General features: G+C 54.3%; 1 protein-coding gene across 7 annotated transcripts in view; it reads left to right on the forward strand.

Annotated features, from left to right (window-relative positions):
* Positions 1–17,911, forward strand: part of ARHGEF2 (Rho/Rac guanine nucleotide exchange factor 2) — a 37,486-nt gene that overhangs the window by 8,366 nt on the left and 11,209 nt on the right. For 2 of the 7 annotated variants that reach the window (XM_008048345.2, XM_021707675.1), the window contains 11 exons: positions 8,066–8,210; positions 10,399–10,466; positions 10,855–10,918; positions 11,596–11,725; positions 11,948–12,057; positions 12,228–12,374; positions 13,250–13,500; positions 13,688–13,813; positions 14,197–14,314; positions 14,505–14,753; positions 17,011–17,087. In XM_008048345.2, coding sequence (XP_008046536.1) covers positions 8,066–8,210; positions 10,399–10,466; positions 10,855–10,918; positions 11,596–11,725; positions 11,948–12,057; positions 12,228–12,374; positions 13,250–13,500; positions 13,688–13,813; positions 14,197–14,314; positions 14,505–14,753; positions 17,011–17,087 — 1,485 coding nt within the window. Of the gene's footprint in view, positions 1–5,533; positions 5,592–7,672; positions 7,858–8,065; positions 8,211–10,398; positions 10,467–10,854; positions 10,919–11,595; positions 11,726–11,947; positions 12,058–12,227; positions 12,375–13,249; positions 13,501–13,687; positions 13,814–14,196; positions 14,315–14,504; positions 14,754–17,010; positions 17,088–17,911 lie in introns of those variants that run through there. The other 5 variants (XM_021707677.1, XM_021707676.1, XM_008048342.1 and 2 more) reach the window with 4 other exon arrangements.

Here is a 17,911-nt window from a genome sequence, read left to right on the forward strand (position 1 = left end):
CACCACCACCCCTCCAAGACAAAAGTCAGCTCCTCCTCTCCTCGCAAATGGACTTTCCAGCTGTGATTCAGTTCTCCCCTCTGGGTGGGCGGGTGGCTGGGGTCGGGACGGCCGAGGCGGCTCACGAACCCCCACGCCGTCACCCGCAGGTGAAGGGAGCAGAGGTCTTTGTGTGGCTGGACTGCTTTCCGCCTTCCTGAGCACCTCTGCGTGGAACGCAGGGTCCCCCATCCCGGCCTGGCCCACCAGCTTCCTGGCTCCTTGTTCTCCCAACCTGAAACCCTTAGGCTGACCCTGCGGCACTGTGCACTGTCTCCCCTGCCCTCCTTCTCCCGCTGCTCCCTTGTTCTCTTATCTCCTCATCTCGGGGGCCCCTTCGCCTGTCACTTTAGAGAGTCTGGGTGCATAATTGTCCGCACCCCACTCTCCCATCCTGACCTCTTGGCCACTCCTTTCCAAGTGTCTTTTATCCCTGTCTTTGTACCCAGGCCTATTCCCACATGCCATGACCCCTCCACACCCAGACCCCAGGAAATGATGACGCTGACTTGTTGGTGAATAAGTGAGGGCTGAGAGGAAGGTAGTGCATGCAGACAGTACCTCCCAGAGCCTCAGGGCGCCCACACTGTACTCATTATCAGAAAGACCAGGACTCAGCCCAGAGCCGGTGTAATTATCTCTGGCTTCCCTCTGATCCAGCTTGTGCCCATCACTTCTTCAGGCAAGGGAGCAGTAGCCATTGGAGTCCTCAAGGGTGATGGAAACCCTTCCCTCCACCTCCTGGCTGGTTTCTAGCCAGGCTACCTGGGAGAGATTCCATTCCAGGGGTGGGGTGGAAGGCCCAGGAGGGAGGCGTTAAGACTTTCCTTAGGGGGTTGGGATTCTGTGAACCGGAAAGCAACTGGGGATTTCAGCAGGGCCTAAGACAAACACAGGGCCAGGGTGAGGTGGCTGAAGTGCTGGAACAGTGGGCGGTAGACTGGCTCTTCACAGCCCTGCTCCAGGCCAGGCCCCGGCTCCCAAAGTCTGTTTATTTTTTCAACCGTTTGAGCTGAGACCCTGGCGTAGCGCCAAGGGGGGCGGGAGAGGTTTTTTGAAACCACAGAAATTTGGTTCCACCCTAAAAAGGAAAGCCATGGGGGAACCGGTGGTGGTGGGGGGGCAGACCTGGCTAGGGGTTATAGGTGTTCTAGTGGGGCAAGACACTGGGGTTCTTTTTCTATTATTGGGGGGAGCTGGGAGGTCAGATACCTGGGTTTTCATGTCCTGTTGGGGAATTTTTTTAGTAGTGAGGGGACTGGGACTCCAATGCCTGGCTCTTCTTTCTACCCTGGGGCTGGCCCTGGGGAGAGGGGAGAACTGGGAGACCTGGCTGGGAGTGGGGAATGGGGGGCAGAGTGGGCGGATCTAAGAGGACAAGGAGGCCACAAGAGGAGGGTGGTTGTCGGTTTGGGCTGGTCGGAAGGGGAGGGCCACCTCCGGAAAGCTGTGGTTACAGAGGGGGGGAGTTGGTTCTTAGCCAATAACCTTGGATCCCCTCTTTCCCCTCCCCCCAGCACACCAGCTGTCTCCTTTCTTTTTATACTGTGGTGGGAAGTAGAGGGGTGCCCGCTGGAAAAGAGATGATTTGAGGAAGATGGTCTCCCCTGCCACCTATGTGGGGGATGGGTCAGAGCTGAGCACTGACACCTCACCACCCCATCCCTGCCTGGCTCCTGGACCTGCGCTCTGGGGCACTGAAGTGTCACCTGCCCCTCTCCGCCCGTTTCGTTGCTCCATGCTTCTCTTTCTTTTCACGCATTTCTATCTTCCAAGCTGGCTTCAGTCCTCCACCCTCTCCGTTCTCTCTGCTCTGCTTCCTACCTCCTCACCCCCAAACCCCATAGGTCCCCTTTCTCTCCTTAGCCCTCTGCACTTCCCCCCTCCTTCCCAAGCCCTAACCTTCGCGTCCCACAGAACAAAGGGTCCTTTTCTGCCAAGCAGGGGCCAGAGGTCCAGGGATAGCTGTGGGGGGCTGGGGGTTCCCCTGGAATCTCTAGGACCCAAAGCATTGGAGTATGTGGCGGGCAGGTGGAGTCAGGAGCGAGGAGAGCTACTATTTCTTTGTTTCGGGTGGTAGAGAGGTGGCTGGCTTTGTGTGCTAGACTGGGAGTGTAGCACAGAGGGCTGAGCTAGCCCGGGAGGGATCTTGGAGGGGAGTGGAAGGATTGGGGGTCCTCTGGGTGGTTGAGGCTTTTGGGGGCATGGAAGAAGATTCCAAGGGTCATGGAGGTTAGAGAAAGAGCTGAGGGGTTGGGAGAAGTGAGAATGGGGGAACGCAGCCCAAGGCATAGGGAGGTCACTAAGGTACTTGCAGGAGGTTAGATGGTGGCTAGGGAAAGACTAGCTGAAGCTGACCAGGGGCTGCAGAGGGTTCTGGTCCCAGGCCCTCTGGCACTGGAACTGTGACCTTGGAATCAGGGAGGGGACAGATCTGAATGAGCTCGCGTGTGCATGTTATGAGTGTGTTGGAGTGTCTGTCTACCTGCCTGCCCTCCTATGTCTGTCCCCAGATGCTCCCGGTTTCTGTTTTGAACTGTGATCACCAAAGTAGGGGGCTCCTGTCTCTGGACACAAGGAAGTAGCTCCGCTCTGGTTTGAAGTATCATCTAGGATCAGAGTGAGTGGGCTGGTCCAGGTTTCTGGAGCTGCTAAGAGAAATGGTTGAGAGGAGCTGGCTGGACCCCTTCGGGTTTGTTTATGTCTCCTTGGGAGAGGGTGGGGGTGGGGCTGCAAGCAGCAGCTGCCCCCCTCCCAACCCAGCCGGCCTGCCCTGTGCCAGGAGGGCAGGGAGTCCTGGCACGGCTATTGTTCACTTGCACAAACGCCCGTCTGTTCGCATCACTCCTCCTCCCTCCTTTCTGCTTGTCTCTCTCTCCTGGCCTGACAGGTGTGGCGGGGTGGGGGGCAGGCTGGAGTCCAGGATGCCTGGGTCTCAGGGTCCTGAACCTGATTTTATTCCTTGTGGCCCTTAGCATCCCCTTCTGCTTCCCCAGTGTACCCACCCTTTTTGCCGTTGTCTCATCCTCATTCACTATGCGAGTGTTTATTAAGTGCCTTTGTGTGTTCAGTGATGTCTTTTCTGTTGTTTGTGTCTCTGGCATTCGTATTTCCATTTGGCCGCCTTCCCCTCAGCCTCCTGCCTTCATCTTGTCCCCGGAAGCTCAAAGAGGAGCGGAGCCTGGCTAAGACTGTCCCAAGGCCTCTTCTCAGTCCCAAGGCCAGAACTTCTCTGCCTCCTCATTTCCCAACCCCGTAGCTCGCCCCCCTGGCCCCGTGCCCTTCACAGCCAAGGACTCTGCACCTCTACTGTCCACCTGTGGCTCAGATTTCCAGTGGGACCTTAAAGGACCCTCTGGTCACTGCACAGAGGGTCTGAACACAGGTGTCACACTCTTGGGGAGGGGGCTGCTGCCAGTTGCAGCTGGAGCAGAGGTGATTCTGAGTACCACCTGACTCTCCCAGAGGTCTCTGTGTGGACACGCCCGATAGGGCTGCAGAGAGCTCAGGCCTTGATCAGAGAAGCTCTGCCTCACCTGGGTAGGCTCTGCCAGGCCCTGCTGCCCACTCTGGCATTGCCTTGTTCTACATGTACGTCACTGTCTCCTCCCCTTTCAGCCTGGGAAACAAAGTGGAGAGAAGAGGGAGACTATCTGCCTTTGAGCTTTTCAGCAGATAGCCACAGTGTCCTCTGCCATGGGCTCTGTCTTTCCCAAAAGTGACCGAGATCTGGGGTGACAGGGAAAGAAGGTTTGGATTGGCCTTCTTCTGGCTTTCAGAGGAAACCCTCATGGTCTAAGCTCAAAGGAAGTAGAAGGAGAGAAGGGCTGGGAGCCCTTCAGAAGGAGGGAGAAAAGGAGAAATGAGAGGAGACAGAAGGCTCAAAAGTTCTGATAAGGAATGAAGAGGGTCCCCAGAGTAGGGACAGAGTGCTGCTGAGACCCTACGTCTTGGTATCCATTTGTTCATCCCTCCTTCGTTCCTTCCCCTCCCTCCCTCCTCCATTTCTTCCTTCCTAGACACGTATTGAGCACCTTTTGTATATCATGTATTATGCTAAGGGCTTTTATATTGTTTTTGCTTTTTTTTGAGTTGGAGTCTCGCTCTGTCGCCCAGACTGGAGTGGCTCAACCTGCTGGGCTTCGGCGATACTTCTGCCTCAGCCTTCCAAGTAGCCTGAACTACAGGCGCACGCTACCGTGCCCGGCTGATTTTTTATTTATTGTAGAGATGAGGTCTCGCCAAGTTGCTCAGGCGGGTCTCGATCCCGCAAGCTCAGGTAATCCACTCACCTCAGCCTCCCAAAGGCACGGGATTACAGGCTGAGCCACCGAGCATGGCTTTTTTTTTTTGAGTTGGAGTCTTACTCTGTCGCCCAGGCTAGAGTGCAGTGGCATGCTCACGGCCACCGCAGCCTTGACATGCTGGGCTCGGGTGATTCTTCCACCTCAGCCTTCTAAGTAGTTGGAACTACAGGCATGTGCCACCAGGCCCAGCTAATTTTTTGATTTATTGTAGAGATGAGGTCTCACCAAGTTGCCCAGGCTGACTTTTATATTCTTTATGCACTTTACTCTCTTTTTTGTGTGTTTGAATCTCTCTGTTGCCCAGGCTGTTATATAGTGGCACACTCATAACCACTGCAGCCTTGACCTGCTGGGCTCAGGCAATCCTTCCACTTCAGCCTCCCTAATAGCTGTAACTACAGGTGTGCTCCACCATGCCCAGCTAATTTTTTGATTTCTTGTAGAGATGTGATCTTGCCAAGTTGCCCAGGCTGGTCTCAAACCTCTGGGCTCAGGCAATCCGCCTCTCCTCTCAGGCAATCCACCTCTGCCTCCACCTCTCTAAATGCTGGAGTTACAGGCATGAGCCACTGTGCGCCCGGCTTATTCTTGATGTAGCAGTGGTGTGGATAAAGGGTATGCAGCAAGAAAGACTTCCCGTGGGGCTTATAAAAAAAGCAGATAATTCTAGATGCTGGACAGCAGGGGCTGAACCAACAGGAAGGGCTGTAAACATTGGGGTTGGGTGTTGTGGCTTTTAAAGGGCTCTCCTCAATAGATTGGGACACAGACTAGGTGAAGGGCTGCCCTGCTCAGGGGTGGGTAAATAGGAGATTGGTGTGATTATCTTAAGAATACCTGGAAAAGAGTGGGACAGAGGACCAAGCAAACCCACTCACTCCATCTCTGGAGCAGGCAGCCCTGATAAACAGGCCCTATATCCTTCCATCCTCACCAGCCTGAGCCCTGGGGCGGGCACAGGCCACCTCTGGGACAATAGCGCTAGGCAGTGCCAGGACCGCTTGCTGCTGGGCAGTTCCCGTGCTGGGATGTGCTGCTGTGGCTGCTGCCCGCTGCTGGCCCACCTAGAGAGGGGGGTGCTTCGAGAGAGGGTGAGTGTCGGGAGGTGGAGGAGACAGGGCCCAGAGTACCTGGGCTGTCTCTGGGGCATCGATGCCAGAGAGGGAAAGGGCCGGAGAGACCCCGTGCTCTGGCTGCCGTCCTCCTCTCCCTCCCTGTGCCACTCCATCAGAGCTGGTCGGGCAGGTGAGTGACTGGGGAGGCCAGAGGGTGGAGGGTGAGGGCAGAGCTCGGGTATGGAGGGGGGACTCGCAGCAGCATTAGGGCCAATCTGAGCACTGCCCATTTGAGAGTGACCCTGGTTCAGGCATGTTGTTCTTTTTTGTACCGCTTTCATGCTTGCTTGCTTTTAGCTCAAACGTAATAGGCAATCAGACTTTTGACTTGTGTTGTAGAGAAGGCTGGGAGAGCAGGGGAGGAGGGAGAGTGTGTGGCAGTGCGAAGAGGTCTTTGGACTTGGTCTTTGAGGCATTGCGAGGTTATTATTCAGAGGCAAATTTGAACTTCTAAAGAGTTTTAATTTGAGCAAGGTAGATGGAGGTTAGACCAAAGGGAGGATTTTCTTAGTGGTCTAGGTAGGTAGGCACCAGAATAGATAAAGGAGTCTGGAACAGTTTAGAGGCTAGAGGCAACTCGGCTTCCTGAACAAGCCTAGAGAGAGGAGTTGGCCTGCTGGGAGGAGGAGGGGAGGAGAGGCCGTGGGCAGAAGGAACTGTGGAGAAGGAGCCTGAGAACGGGAAGGCAGAGGGAGGAGCCCAGGAGGGAGACCCTGAGAGGAGAGGGGACAGGGAGAGACCAGGAGACCGGAAGAGAAGGAAGGAGCAGGAGGAGAGGAGAAAAGAGTAATCAACAATTGGGGGTGGGAGGGTGCGTGCTGGGAGTAGAGAGGAGAGATGACCTCAACCCTCTGCCCATCATCATCAGGCAAGCCTGGGATGGCGGAAGAGAGGCAGGAGGGAGAAGGATCTTGGGCCACTAGCAGGCCCTGAGACCCTAGGGCATTGCAGCCCAGGGCTCTCTGGCCCCTGCACTGTTGACTCAACCCTTCTACACTTCCCCTTTTCTGCCCTTTCTACCCCAAGCATCAGTCCGGTGTGGCTCTGCCCCTCCCCCACCCCCTAACTGCTGTGTGGCTGGAGCATGAGTCAGGACTAGTCTCCTGAGGGCCAGGCAGAGGGCTCCCCCCTGAGTTGTAATGATCTGTCCCCAGCCAGGTCCTTTTAGCCTTATAGCCTTATAGCCTCAGCCTCAGCAATCTGGGTGTTGCTCTTTGACTTCTGAGAGGCCGGGACACCTTGAAGGGAGTGGTTCCATCAGCTTCTATTCCTGTTCTCCATCCTCTAAGAATAGAGGGAAAATCCAGAGACCTACCAGGTGACGTGAGGACCAGTGGGAGGTCCAAATTTCACCTATACGATGACCACTTATGTACCTAATCCTGAATTGTACTCCACATCTTAAAAAAAAATCCAGTGGTAGCACATGTGTGTAGTTCCAGCTACTTGGAAGGCTGAAGTAGAAGGATCGCCGAGCCCAGCAAGTTGAGGCTGTGGTGGCCGTCAGCGTGCCACTACACTCCAGCCTGGGCAACAGAGTGAGGCTCCAACTCAAAAAAAAAAAAACAAACAACAAACCCAGAGATCTGAGGTGACAGCTGGGGAAGGTTCTAGAAGATATGGGAAGAGTGATATTCCCACATTTTCACCTTCTCAGACTTTTTAGGAAGCACAAGGGCTTGAGGAGGGACAGATAAGGAGGGCTGGGGAGGATGACTTGACTTGCAGAGAGACACCGGGGGAAGTGGGAGAAGAGATCGGAGACACTAACTCAGAGGTTCCGAGGAAGGTCAGGGTGCCCTATCCCTACAGATACCCAAAGCTGGAGGCTGGAGGGTAAATGCCGGAAAGGACTTTCTAGGATGGGGGAGACCAGTTGGATGAGGAGCAATAGAGGGGGGACTCTCCTAGGTTTTGTCTCTACCCTTCTGCTGAGAGCAACCGAGATGGAGATGGCTGGCTGAGTTTCCTTACTTAGAGATCTCAGGGAGGAGGAATGACCCCAAACCAGCTCCCCTGCCTCGAGGTTAGTAGGAGACATGTTGGGGGAAGAGTTAGAGGTCTGGGATCCTGACCTCTGGGCTGGAGGTGGCCAGCCAATCTAAGGGGATCTCCTGCCCCGCTCTGTGACTGCCACGGAGAAAGACAGCGGCTCCAGCACGGTTGTCATGGTTATAAGAGGAGCTAACTCCCATAGATCGGAATGCGCTGGTGAGCTGGCACCCCCGCCTCGCCTGCTCCCCCCTGCTCTCTGCGCATCTTCCCCCCAGCACAGAGAAGAGAGTACAGCAGCTCGGGGGCGAGCAGAGCTAGGGCTAGAAGGTGGAGTGAGGACGCGGAGTCCTAGAGCCAGGGAGATGAGTGGCAACCGGAGGCAACCCAGCCGCAGGGGCCAGGTAGGTTTGGGCCCCGGAACCCTGCAGGCTGCCCGGAGCCGGGCCGGGTCACCCTGGACAACTACCTTGGACACCCTCTTGCAGGGTTTCTCTCCAGCAGCCCCAGACAGGCATTTCTCCCTTGCCTCTTCCCCCAGCCTATCTCTCCGGACTCCAGGCACCCTGGCGTCTTCCATCCTCACTTCTGTCTCTCTTGCCTCTTCTGCAGACCCGGGAGAAAGAGAAGATGAAGGAAGCCAAGGATGCCCGCTATACCAACGGGCACCTCTTCACAACCATTTCGGTTTCAGGCATGACCATGTGCTATGCCTGTAACAAGAGCATCACAGCCAAGGAGGCCCTCATCTGCCCAAGTAAGTTCTGTCTGGACCCTGAATGTCACTCAGACTCGGTCCTCGCTGACCCTGGTCTTTTCATGCGTCCTTTTGGCCCCGATCTGTAAGGGTTGCTCTCCTTTCTGAGCTGCAGCTGGGCCCACGCACCAGGGCCAGATGCTTGGCCCCTTGCTCCTTTGCTCCCTGTCCTCACGCTGAGGGGTGGTGGCTGTTGGAAGGTGGCATAAACCAGACTATCTGGGAAGGTAGGGGAGGGGAGGCTGGGCTGGCTCCCTCGCAGCTGTCGCCCGCTGGGCATCCCCCTTGCTCCTTGAACAGCTGCGGAGGGTTAGGGGAACTGATTGGAGAAGGAGCAGGAATGTTGTGTGTGTGGAGGGGGTGGGGTGGGGGTGACAGGAGCTGGGTGGAGAGCTGCCAGCCTCGCAGCTGGCTCTGCCTGTCTTCCTGGGCAGAACTGGGCATTCAGGGCTTCAGGGTCCCTCGCCCTTCCTTTCTGTTGACTATGGGTAGAGGCTGAAATCTCTGCCGTTTCAAGCAGGAGATGAGATGAGGACCCTTTGTCTCCAGAGTAGTCTGACTACACAGTGAGAAAGAGGGAATACAGCAGTATTTGTGTGTCGGGAGTGGAGGCTGGAGCTCCTGGCCTTCACCCACATCCAAGGGTAGCCCTGTATTTAGGGAGGATAAGCAAATAATTCCTTCCTTTCCCAGGATGCCTATACAGAAGGCACCTGCTCCCCCTGTCCCCCAGTTCCTCTGGAAGTTATGGCAAAGAGATGCTTCTGGTTAGAGCAGGGTTGAAGGTATTTTGTGACCTGCTGAATAATGGGACCAAAGCTCTCGCCTCTGAGTCCCTGCGGGACTTGGAGAAGGAACCCCCAGAAAGAAATGGTGAGGCTCCCTACTTTCTCACTGCTCAGTTGAGAGTTATGAGGATGAGGAGGGAACCCCAATCCAGATTCCTCCAGAGACCTGACAAAATTCCCAATCCGGAAGCTTGTTGCCAGGGGAACAAGGGGAGGTGGGCAGCTCTATTTTGAGAGCAGGTGGAAAGCGGAGGTTCGATCCAGAGACACTGGTGTTAGGAGTAGGAGAAGGGAGCTCCAGGGGGATGGGGGCAGCTGCAGCCCCCACTTCTGTCTGCCCCCTCTGCCCCACCCTGTTCGCCTTGTATTTGTGGAAGTGAGCCTGGTGCTGGGTATTGTTTGAAGGAGTTAGCAGAGTTTCCGGTGTTGTTGGGCGGGGGAGGGGAAGCTGGAGAGGGCCAAGGGCTGAGGGCATGTCTGGAAAGGGGATAGCCAATGGTCCCAGGGCCTAGGCTTGGCGCATCCTCCTTTCCTCTCCTCTTCTCTCCTACCCTGTGGCAAGGTGGGGCGGAGGATGGGGGAGAAGCAGATGGAGTGTGGGAGCTGTGGATTTGCCTTAACTGGAGGAACAGGACTCCCTGGGCCTGGAAGGGAGAAAGCAGACAGGCTTGGTGGGGAGGAGCCGGGCAAGGCCGTGCATGGGCATGGGCCTGTCTCCGCTCTGCCACTGGGTCCATCAGTCTCGGAACTGCTTAGGCCCAGCCCGAATGTGGGCCTGCGTGTGATGTCACGGAAGGAGCGTGGCCTTCAGAGGCAGGCACGCTGGAATTTAAGTCCCAGGGTGCCCACTCGCTGTGTGACCTCTGACAGATGACTTGACCTCTCCAGGACTGGTTCCTCCTCTGTAAAATGAGGATAATTGAGTCAACCGCCAAGGCTTGTTAGGATTAAATAAATGTAGAGCATTTACTAAAAGCTCAGGGAATGTCCATTTTCCCCTCTGCCCCTAGCCCCCTCCCAGCTGCCTCTTTGCCAGCTTCTGTTCTGTGGGAGTCCTTCCATCTGCCATCGCAGCCACCTTTGTGCTTCTTGAGCTCATCTCTGGCAGCCAGCAGCCACTTCTCTTCTCTACCCGCATCCCCTGGCTATCTTTGGGTCAGGATTGCCTGTTCTCCTGACTGCTTAATTTCATTCAGACCCATACCCCCCTCACTTCATTTCCAGCTTGAAGGAAGAGGGAGGTGGGAGGAGAGGGACTGGGGTGTGGGAATGGCCGAGAAGTCTGGGAAGGGGGAGAGTCCCGAGAACTATGACCAGGAGGAGCTGGGTGTCTGCATGTGGGTGTGTCCCCTCCTGTACCACCCGGCCCTCCCTTCACCCTCTCTACCCCACCCTCCCAGCCTGCAATGTGACTATCCACAACCGCTGTAAAGACACCCTCGCCAACTGTACCAAGGTCAAGCAGAAGGTGAGACGGCAGGGAGGGCAGAGGGCTGGGGGAGAGGGTAGTGAGTGTGCGGTGCCCTCATGCCTTTCCATTCATTCCCTGTCCTGTGTTCCTCACCCCGCTCCTCACCGTGGGGCAGCCCAGACCCGCACCCCAGGCCTCAGGCCCTGAGTGGGCCAGGCCTACGACAGTAGACAGAACCCCACAGCACTGGGGTTAGCCACCCTGATGGCTTTAACCACAGTGCCAGCTTTTTCCCGAGGGGGCCAGCTGCCCAGCTCCTACCCCTGCCTCTGGGGCCGATTGTTGGATGACAGCTGTCCTTGTTTTCTCTCTCTCTCTCTCTCTCTCCCCTCTCCTCTCTCTCTCTCTCTTTCTCTCTCTCTCTCTCTCTCTCTCTGTCTCACAGCAACAGAAAGCCGCCCTGCTGAAGAACAACACTGCCTTGCAGTCTGTTTCTCTTCGAAGTAAGAGTGAGTAGTTGGGGAGTGGAGGAGCCCCCCAAGACGTTGACCCTCAGGCTCTCAGCTCCAGGGCTCTGCTGCCCCCCTGAGGTTATTCCCAGACACAGCATTTTCCTCTTAGTTACAAGCGGATAAGTGGGGTGTAAAGGAGGTGGTCTGGACTCTTGGGCATAGAGGCAGGGCAGAAAAGTTCAAATGCAGATGAGAACGCGAGGTGCCTGGTCGACTGAGGCTGGTCACACCCTACATTTTTGTTACCAGTTATTTACACTGCATTTTGGGAGTGCTGGTGGCAGCTGTCAAGTGTCAGTTCAGACAGCTTTGATGTAACAGACAGAGCATGGTACTTAGGCAAAAAGAGCAGAGCCTGGGCCCCTGCCCAGCCATTAGTTGAGTCACCCTCTTGACCTTTCTGAGTTTAAGAAAGGACAAGCCTCTTAGCCTTTCTGAGCTTCAGTTTGCTGATAGAGTTGTCTTGGAGAAGTGATAGATAAGAAAAAGCTCTGTGTGAACGTTGAAGTACTGCACAAATGTAAGGTGGTAGAATCATCGTTACCATCTTGACTGGTGGGGGGGTGGAGGGCGGGGCGGGAGAGAATGCCTCCTTTCTGGTAGAAGAACCCGGGAGCCTGGATCCTGGGAAGCACCAGAGTCTGATGTTTTCCTGCTTGGTGTCTCCCTCACAGCGACCATCCGGGAGCGGCCTAGCTCTGCCATCTACCCCTCCGACAGCTTCCGGCAGTCCCTTCTTGGCTCCCGCCGTGGCCGCTCCTCCCTGTCGTTAGCCAAGAGTGTTTCCACCACCAACATTGCTGGGTGAGCCTCTGTTTAGGAATGGGGGAGCCGGGTGGACAGAGAATGTGGCAGTGGAGACCAAGGGGGACCGAGAGGTTCTTTTCCATCCCTGAGTTCAGAACGGTAGACAAACAAGTAAGGAGAGCTCAGGGTGACTGCCTCTTGGATCCCGGTCTTAGCTGCCCCCCGGGAAGGGATCTCTTGCTGAGTGGGGGTGATGCAGACAGCCTCCACTTCCTCCAGACATTTCAACGATGAGTCTCCCCTGGGGTTGCGCCGGATCCTCTCACAGTCCACAGACTCCCTCAACATGCGGAACCGAACCCTCTCGGTGGAGTCTCTCATTGATGAAGGTGAGCATGCCTTGGCCTGTGTGCAGGGGGACAGGGTGGCCTGGGGAGGATGAAAAGAGGCTGGGAATGTGGCTGGTGAGAGCAGCCCAGAAAAAGGAGAGGGAGAAGGGTTCTGAGAAGGGCCAGGGAAGAGAGTTTGGCTCTGAGTTGTGTGCCCCACTCACGTTCAGGTGCAGAGGTGATCTACAATGAGCTGATGAGTGACTTTGAGATGGATGAGAAGGACTTTGCAGCTGATTCCTGGAGCCTTGCTGTGGACGGCAGCTTCCTGCAGCAGCATAAAAAGGAGGTGATGAAGCAGCAGGATGTCATCTATGGTGAGCCAAGACCACCCTCGTCTTCCTCCTTCTTCGCCAGGTCCTGTGTGTCTGTGCCCTTCTTCTTCCAGATCCTTTCCCTATATCCTCTTGGCCTCTGAGACCCTGCCTGGCATCACACAGGTTGCCCAACCCCTTGGTGCAGTTTGTCTCCAAGGCCCTATTTTTTTTTTAATAGTTTAAAACAGCTTATTAGCAAGAAGAAGAGAAGGAAAAAGGAGGATTCGTGGCAGAAAGACCTGCCATGGGCGAGTTTCTAGAAAAAAACTGAGGCCCTATCTTTATTCCTTCTTTATTTCAACCCTCAGTCTTCACTCTCTGCCCATTCCATATTCTGTCTGTGCTGGGGACTGTGGAAAAACTAAACATGGAGAAGACATATGGCTCTTCCCTAAAATAGCTAACAGCATGAAATGATAAGGTGTAAAGATAAAAAATGGAGCTAGGCATGGTGATCCATGCCTGTAAACCCAGCAACTCAAGAGGCTGAGATGGGGGATTGCTTGAGGCCAAGAGTTCGAGACCAGGCTGGACAACATAGCAAGACTCCCATCTCTAAAAAAAATATTTAAAATTAGCCAGGCATGGTAGCATGAGCCTGTAGTCCCAGCTACTCTGGAGGCTGAGGTGGGAGGAACATTTGAGCCCAGGAGTTCAAGGCTGCAGTGAGCTATGATGGTGCTACTACGCTCCAGCCTGGGTGATTTTTAATTTTTTTTTAAAGATCAGGAAATGATCTAAAATTATTGTAATGCAGAATATTAACCTAGAAGGGACCTTGAAAACTTCATCTGAATCCTAAAGTCCCTAGCTTAGGGCTCCGCCAATTGTGGCCAAGCCAGGATAGAGGCCAAATGTCCCACTGTCCCCCACAGAACTAATTCAGACAGAACTCCATCATGTGAGGACGCTGAAGATCATGACGCGCCTCTTCCGCACGGGGATGCTGGAAGAGCTACAGTTGGAGCCAGGGGTGGTCCAGGGCCTGTTCCCCTGTGTGGACGAGCTCAGTGACATCCATATACGCTTCCTCAGCCAGCTCTTAGAGCGCCGACGCCAGGCCCTGAGCCCTGGCAGCACCCGAAACTTTGTCATCCATCACTTGGGTGACCTGCTCATCAGCCAGGTGGGAAAAGGCAGGACCCCCGGGTAATGTTCCTGGAAGGAGGTGTGCCTGGGGTGGGCATTTCCAAACGCTAGGGGCTAGAAGGAAGAAGCAGGAGGCTGGAGAAACAGGAGGCCAGGGCTATGTCCGGGGAATAAGGTGTGGCTTTGGGGCAATGCTGACCTAGCCTTGCTTCTCCGACATCTAGTTCTCAGGTCCCAGTGCAGAACAGATGCGGAAGACCTACTCCGAGTTCTGCAGCCGCCACACCAAGGCCTTAAAACTCTATAAGGAACTGTATGCCCGAGACAAACGCTTCCAGCAGTTCATCCGGGTAAGCAAATCTCTCCACACTCAGAGCCTCCTCTCAAGACCCAAACCCATCCTCCCCCACCCATGGAGGTAGTGATGTGAGCCACACCCACACGGAGGTCCGGCACTCACCCGCCCCTGTGGACCCATCTGCTTGTGGACCTGCAGCAATAACCCTTCCAAGTGGCAGAGCGCGTTGGAGTAGTTCCCCAAGTTCTTTTCGCTTCCTTGTCTGGTTGGTCCTCACAGCAAACCCGTGGCGTCATTATCCCCGTTTTCCAGAAGCAGACACCTAGGCCAATGTGAGGGAAATGGCTGAGGCAGGGCCAGCACCAGAGCTTAGGACCAGTCCTTTCTGTTGCCCTCACCTCTGGCCCTGAGCCCTGCCTCTTCCCTTGAATGTAGAAAGTGACCCGTTCAGCAGTGCTGAAGCGGCATGGGGTACAGGAGTGTATCCTGCTGGTGACACAGCGCATCACCAAGTACCCGGTGCTCATCAGCCGCATCCTGCAGCATTCCCACGGTGAGCAGGAGGGCACAGGGAAGCCAGGTAGCAGGGAGAGGGCTGCCTGGCCAAGGAGAGACTTGGGGTGACCAAGGGAAGGGGAAGGGCCAGGTGTGGGATTCTGGGCAGGTGGAATCAAGACACGATGGGAATAGGGGCTGGGATGATGCTGGCTGAGCCATCCCCCATGCCGACCCCCTGGTGCCAGGGATTGAGGAGGAGCGCCAGGACCTGACAACAGCACTGGGGCTAGTGAAGGAGCTGCTGTCCAATGTGGACCAGGACGTGCACGAGCTGGAGAAGGGGGCCCGGCTGCAGGAGATCTATAACCGCATGGACCCTCGGGCCCAGACCCCAGTGCCTGGCAAGGGCCCCTTTGGCCGAGAGGAACTTCTACGGCGCAAACTCATCCATGATGGCTGCCTGCTCTGGAAGACAGCAACAGGGCGCTTCAAAGGTCAGTGACCTGCTTGGCAGCCCCGGCAGGAATCCAGAGTCAGATACAGAGTAGGAGACGTATCCAGCCCTTAGGACCAACCTCTATGCCGCCCACTGCACAGTGAGACTCAGGGGTGGGGAAGATGGAGATGTGGTCTCTGTGGCAGCAAAAGTCTGAATTCCACGTTTAACGGGGACTTCCTTATCAGTATTAATTCATTTAATTGGTCCGTGTATGCCCAGAGAGTTACTGATTTAAATAAGGAAGGCCGGGCATGATGACTTTTGCATGTAATCCCAGTGCTTTGGCAGGCTAAGGTGAGAGGATTGCTTGAGCTCAGGCGTTGAAGACCAGCCTAGGCAACATAGTGAGACCTTGTCTCTATTAAAATATATACATATATTTTTTAATATATTAGGCATAGACCGTCAAGGCTCAAAAGTATGGCCCCTCTAGCTCTGGAGACCCTTATAGCTCTCAGAAAAAAAAATATATATGTTTTAAAGTTTTAATGAGATCACTTATTGGTCTTTGGGCTAAGATCAAGTGTAAAGTTTTAATGAGGAAGACAAACTCAGACTGGAGGACAAGATCAAGGTAGTTGATTTCCCCAGCTGAAATTCCAGCTACCAGGCTGGGGAATGAGCAGGAGCCTTGGGAACAACCGGGGAAGGCCCAGAGTGGGAGACTGAGCCTGGTGAAGGATAGGCAAGGCAGAGAAGAGGGAACAGAACAGAGGGGGCGAGTTGGGAACTAGGGAACACTTTCCCAGGCTCTCTTTCCAGAATTTGTGTGCACTGGCAAAGTCCTTCCTACCTAAATCAAGGCAAGAGAATAGCAGACCTCAGCGTTGGGGGTAAAGAGTGAGGAACGGAAGTAGGCTGTGATACCTGAGGCCAGAGTCTGCCTGAGCCTCTGTCCCCATGTCATGAAATCCCTGCTCCCTGGGCTTGAATATTGTCAATCTTCGCCAGCCTCTCTCCTTTATCCCTTTCTCTCCTTCCCATCCCTCCCACGCAGCAGCTAAGAATATAAACCATGGGGGATTAAAAATAGCAAGGCTGGAGAGCTTTATTTCTGAAGCATTTAGCAAAAGCCCTCCCCTTCTGTGTGCCCACAGTTTAGTAAGATCTCCAAGGGCAAAGAGGGAGTGTGTTTTCTTGACTGTGACATCCAAGTGTTGTGGAATTGACCTTTGTTTTCTCCCTGGGTCTTAGAATGTGGGACCCCATAGGATCTGAGACCCTGGAGGGCAGAACAGAGAAGGAAAACGAAGCAGGGACCTGTGGGATTGAAGGAGATGGATGAGTGAGGAATGGATCTTTCAGTCCTCTTTTAGAGGAAGGAAACTTCTCCCTCCCTACTGAGCACAGAATGAGAAGTGGGAATATTATAGGCAGGGGAATTTAGGTCAGATATCCAAAAAGATCTTACATTAGTTAGATGTTAGGCATGGACCTTCAAGGCTGAAAATTATGGGGCTTCTAGCTCTGGAGATCCTTATGATGACTCTCAGAAAAATCTTGGACCCTTACACCCAGGAAAATACACATGTGTTGTGTTAATATATAAAACTGTTTATGCAACTTCAGAGGGTTTACTGAACCCCCAAAGCTTAGCAATGGGGATCCTGGGGGGATCTGTAGACCCTAGATTAAGAAACCTGAATCAACCGGGTGTGATGGTTTATGCCTATAATCCCAGCACTTTGAGAAGCGGAGGCGAGAGGATTGTCTGAGCCCAGGGGTTTGAGACCAGGCTGGTCAACTTGGCGAGGCCTTTTCTCTACAATAAATTAAAAGAAAAATTAGCTGGGCATGGTGGCACATGCCTGTGGTTCCAGCTACTTGGAAGGCTGAGGCAGAAGGATCACCTGAGCCCAGCAGGTCGAGGCTGTGGTGGCCATGAACGTGCCACTGCACTCCAACCTGGGCGAGAGTGAGACTCCAACTCAAAAAAAAAACCCCAAAGAAACCTGAATCAGTCAAATAAGGAGGGTTTTCTCCAAAGGCAGTAAGTGTTCCCTTGTGGTCCCCGCTAGCCGTAGAAGCTGTTTCACCTGATAGCAAAGTGTCTTCCTTCCCCCACTCCCATTTCCAAGCTGTAAGATTGAAGGGGAGGGAGGTGGGAGGTCTGAAAAGGTGGGAGAGAGGCCAGGAAGAAGGAAATTGGAAGCTCCAACTTAAGGGGGGGTAAGCCTGGTCCCTGGGAAAGAGGAAGACAGTTGCTTGGACCCTCCAGTGCTGACTGTTCTCCTGCCTTTATCCCCTGCCAGATGTGCTGATGCTGCTGATGACAGATGTGCTGGTGTTCCTCCAGGAGAAGGACCAGAAGTACATGTTTCCTGCCCTGGTGAGCCTTGCCTTCTTCTCCTTTCTCAGCTTTCCTCCTCAAGCCCCAAAGAGCTCTGCAGTCTTCCAGCCAAACAACTATTATAGCAACCATTACTATAATATAATAAAAAGCAAGAACAAGCCGGGCTCGGTGGCTCAGACTGTAATCCCGTGCTTTGGGAGGGCAAGGGGAGTGAATTGCCTGAGCCTGAGGGTTCGAGACCCACCTGGGCCAGTTGGCGAGACCTCATCTCTACAATAAATAAAAAAATTAGCCAGGTGTGGTAGCACGCGCCTATAGTTCCAGCTACTTGGAAGGCTGAGGTGGAAGGATCGCCGGAACCCAGCGGGTTGAGGCTGCGGTGGCCGGGAGCGGCCACTGTACTCCAGTCTGGGCGACAGAGTGAGGGCGACAGAGTGAATCTCCAACTCAAAAAAAAAAAAAAAAAAGGCAAGAACAGCTAACGGGTATTGCTACTGTGCAGAGGAACTTCTACACCTGTGAGGAAGGCCTATTAGTATTACCCTCATTTTATAAATGACTAAAGTAAAGCTTAAAGTTAATCAAATAGTCCAGGCGCGGTGACTCAAGCCTGTAATTCCAGCACTTTGGGAGGCCAAGGTGAGAGGATTGCCTGAGTTCAGGGGTTTGTGACCAGCCTGGACAACTTGGTGAGACCTCATCTCTACAATAAATAAAAAATTTGCCGGGCGTGGTGGTGCATGCATGGAGTTCCAGCTACTTGGAAGGCTGAGGCGAAAGTATCGCCTGAGCCCAGCAGGTCAAGGCTGCAGTGGCCATGAGTGTGCCACTGTACTCCAGCCTGGGTGACAGAGTGAGAC

This window comes from Carlito syrichta, unplaced genomic scaffold, assembly GCF_000164805.1.
Source record: "Carlito syrichta isolate Samal-C Ts95f unplaced genomic scaffold, Tarsius_syrichta-2.0.1 Scaffold123367, whole genome shotgun sequence".
Taxonomy (NCBI): Eukaryota; Metazoa; Chordata; class Mammalia; order Primates; family Tarsiidae; genus Carlito; species Carlito syrichta.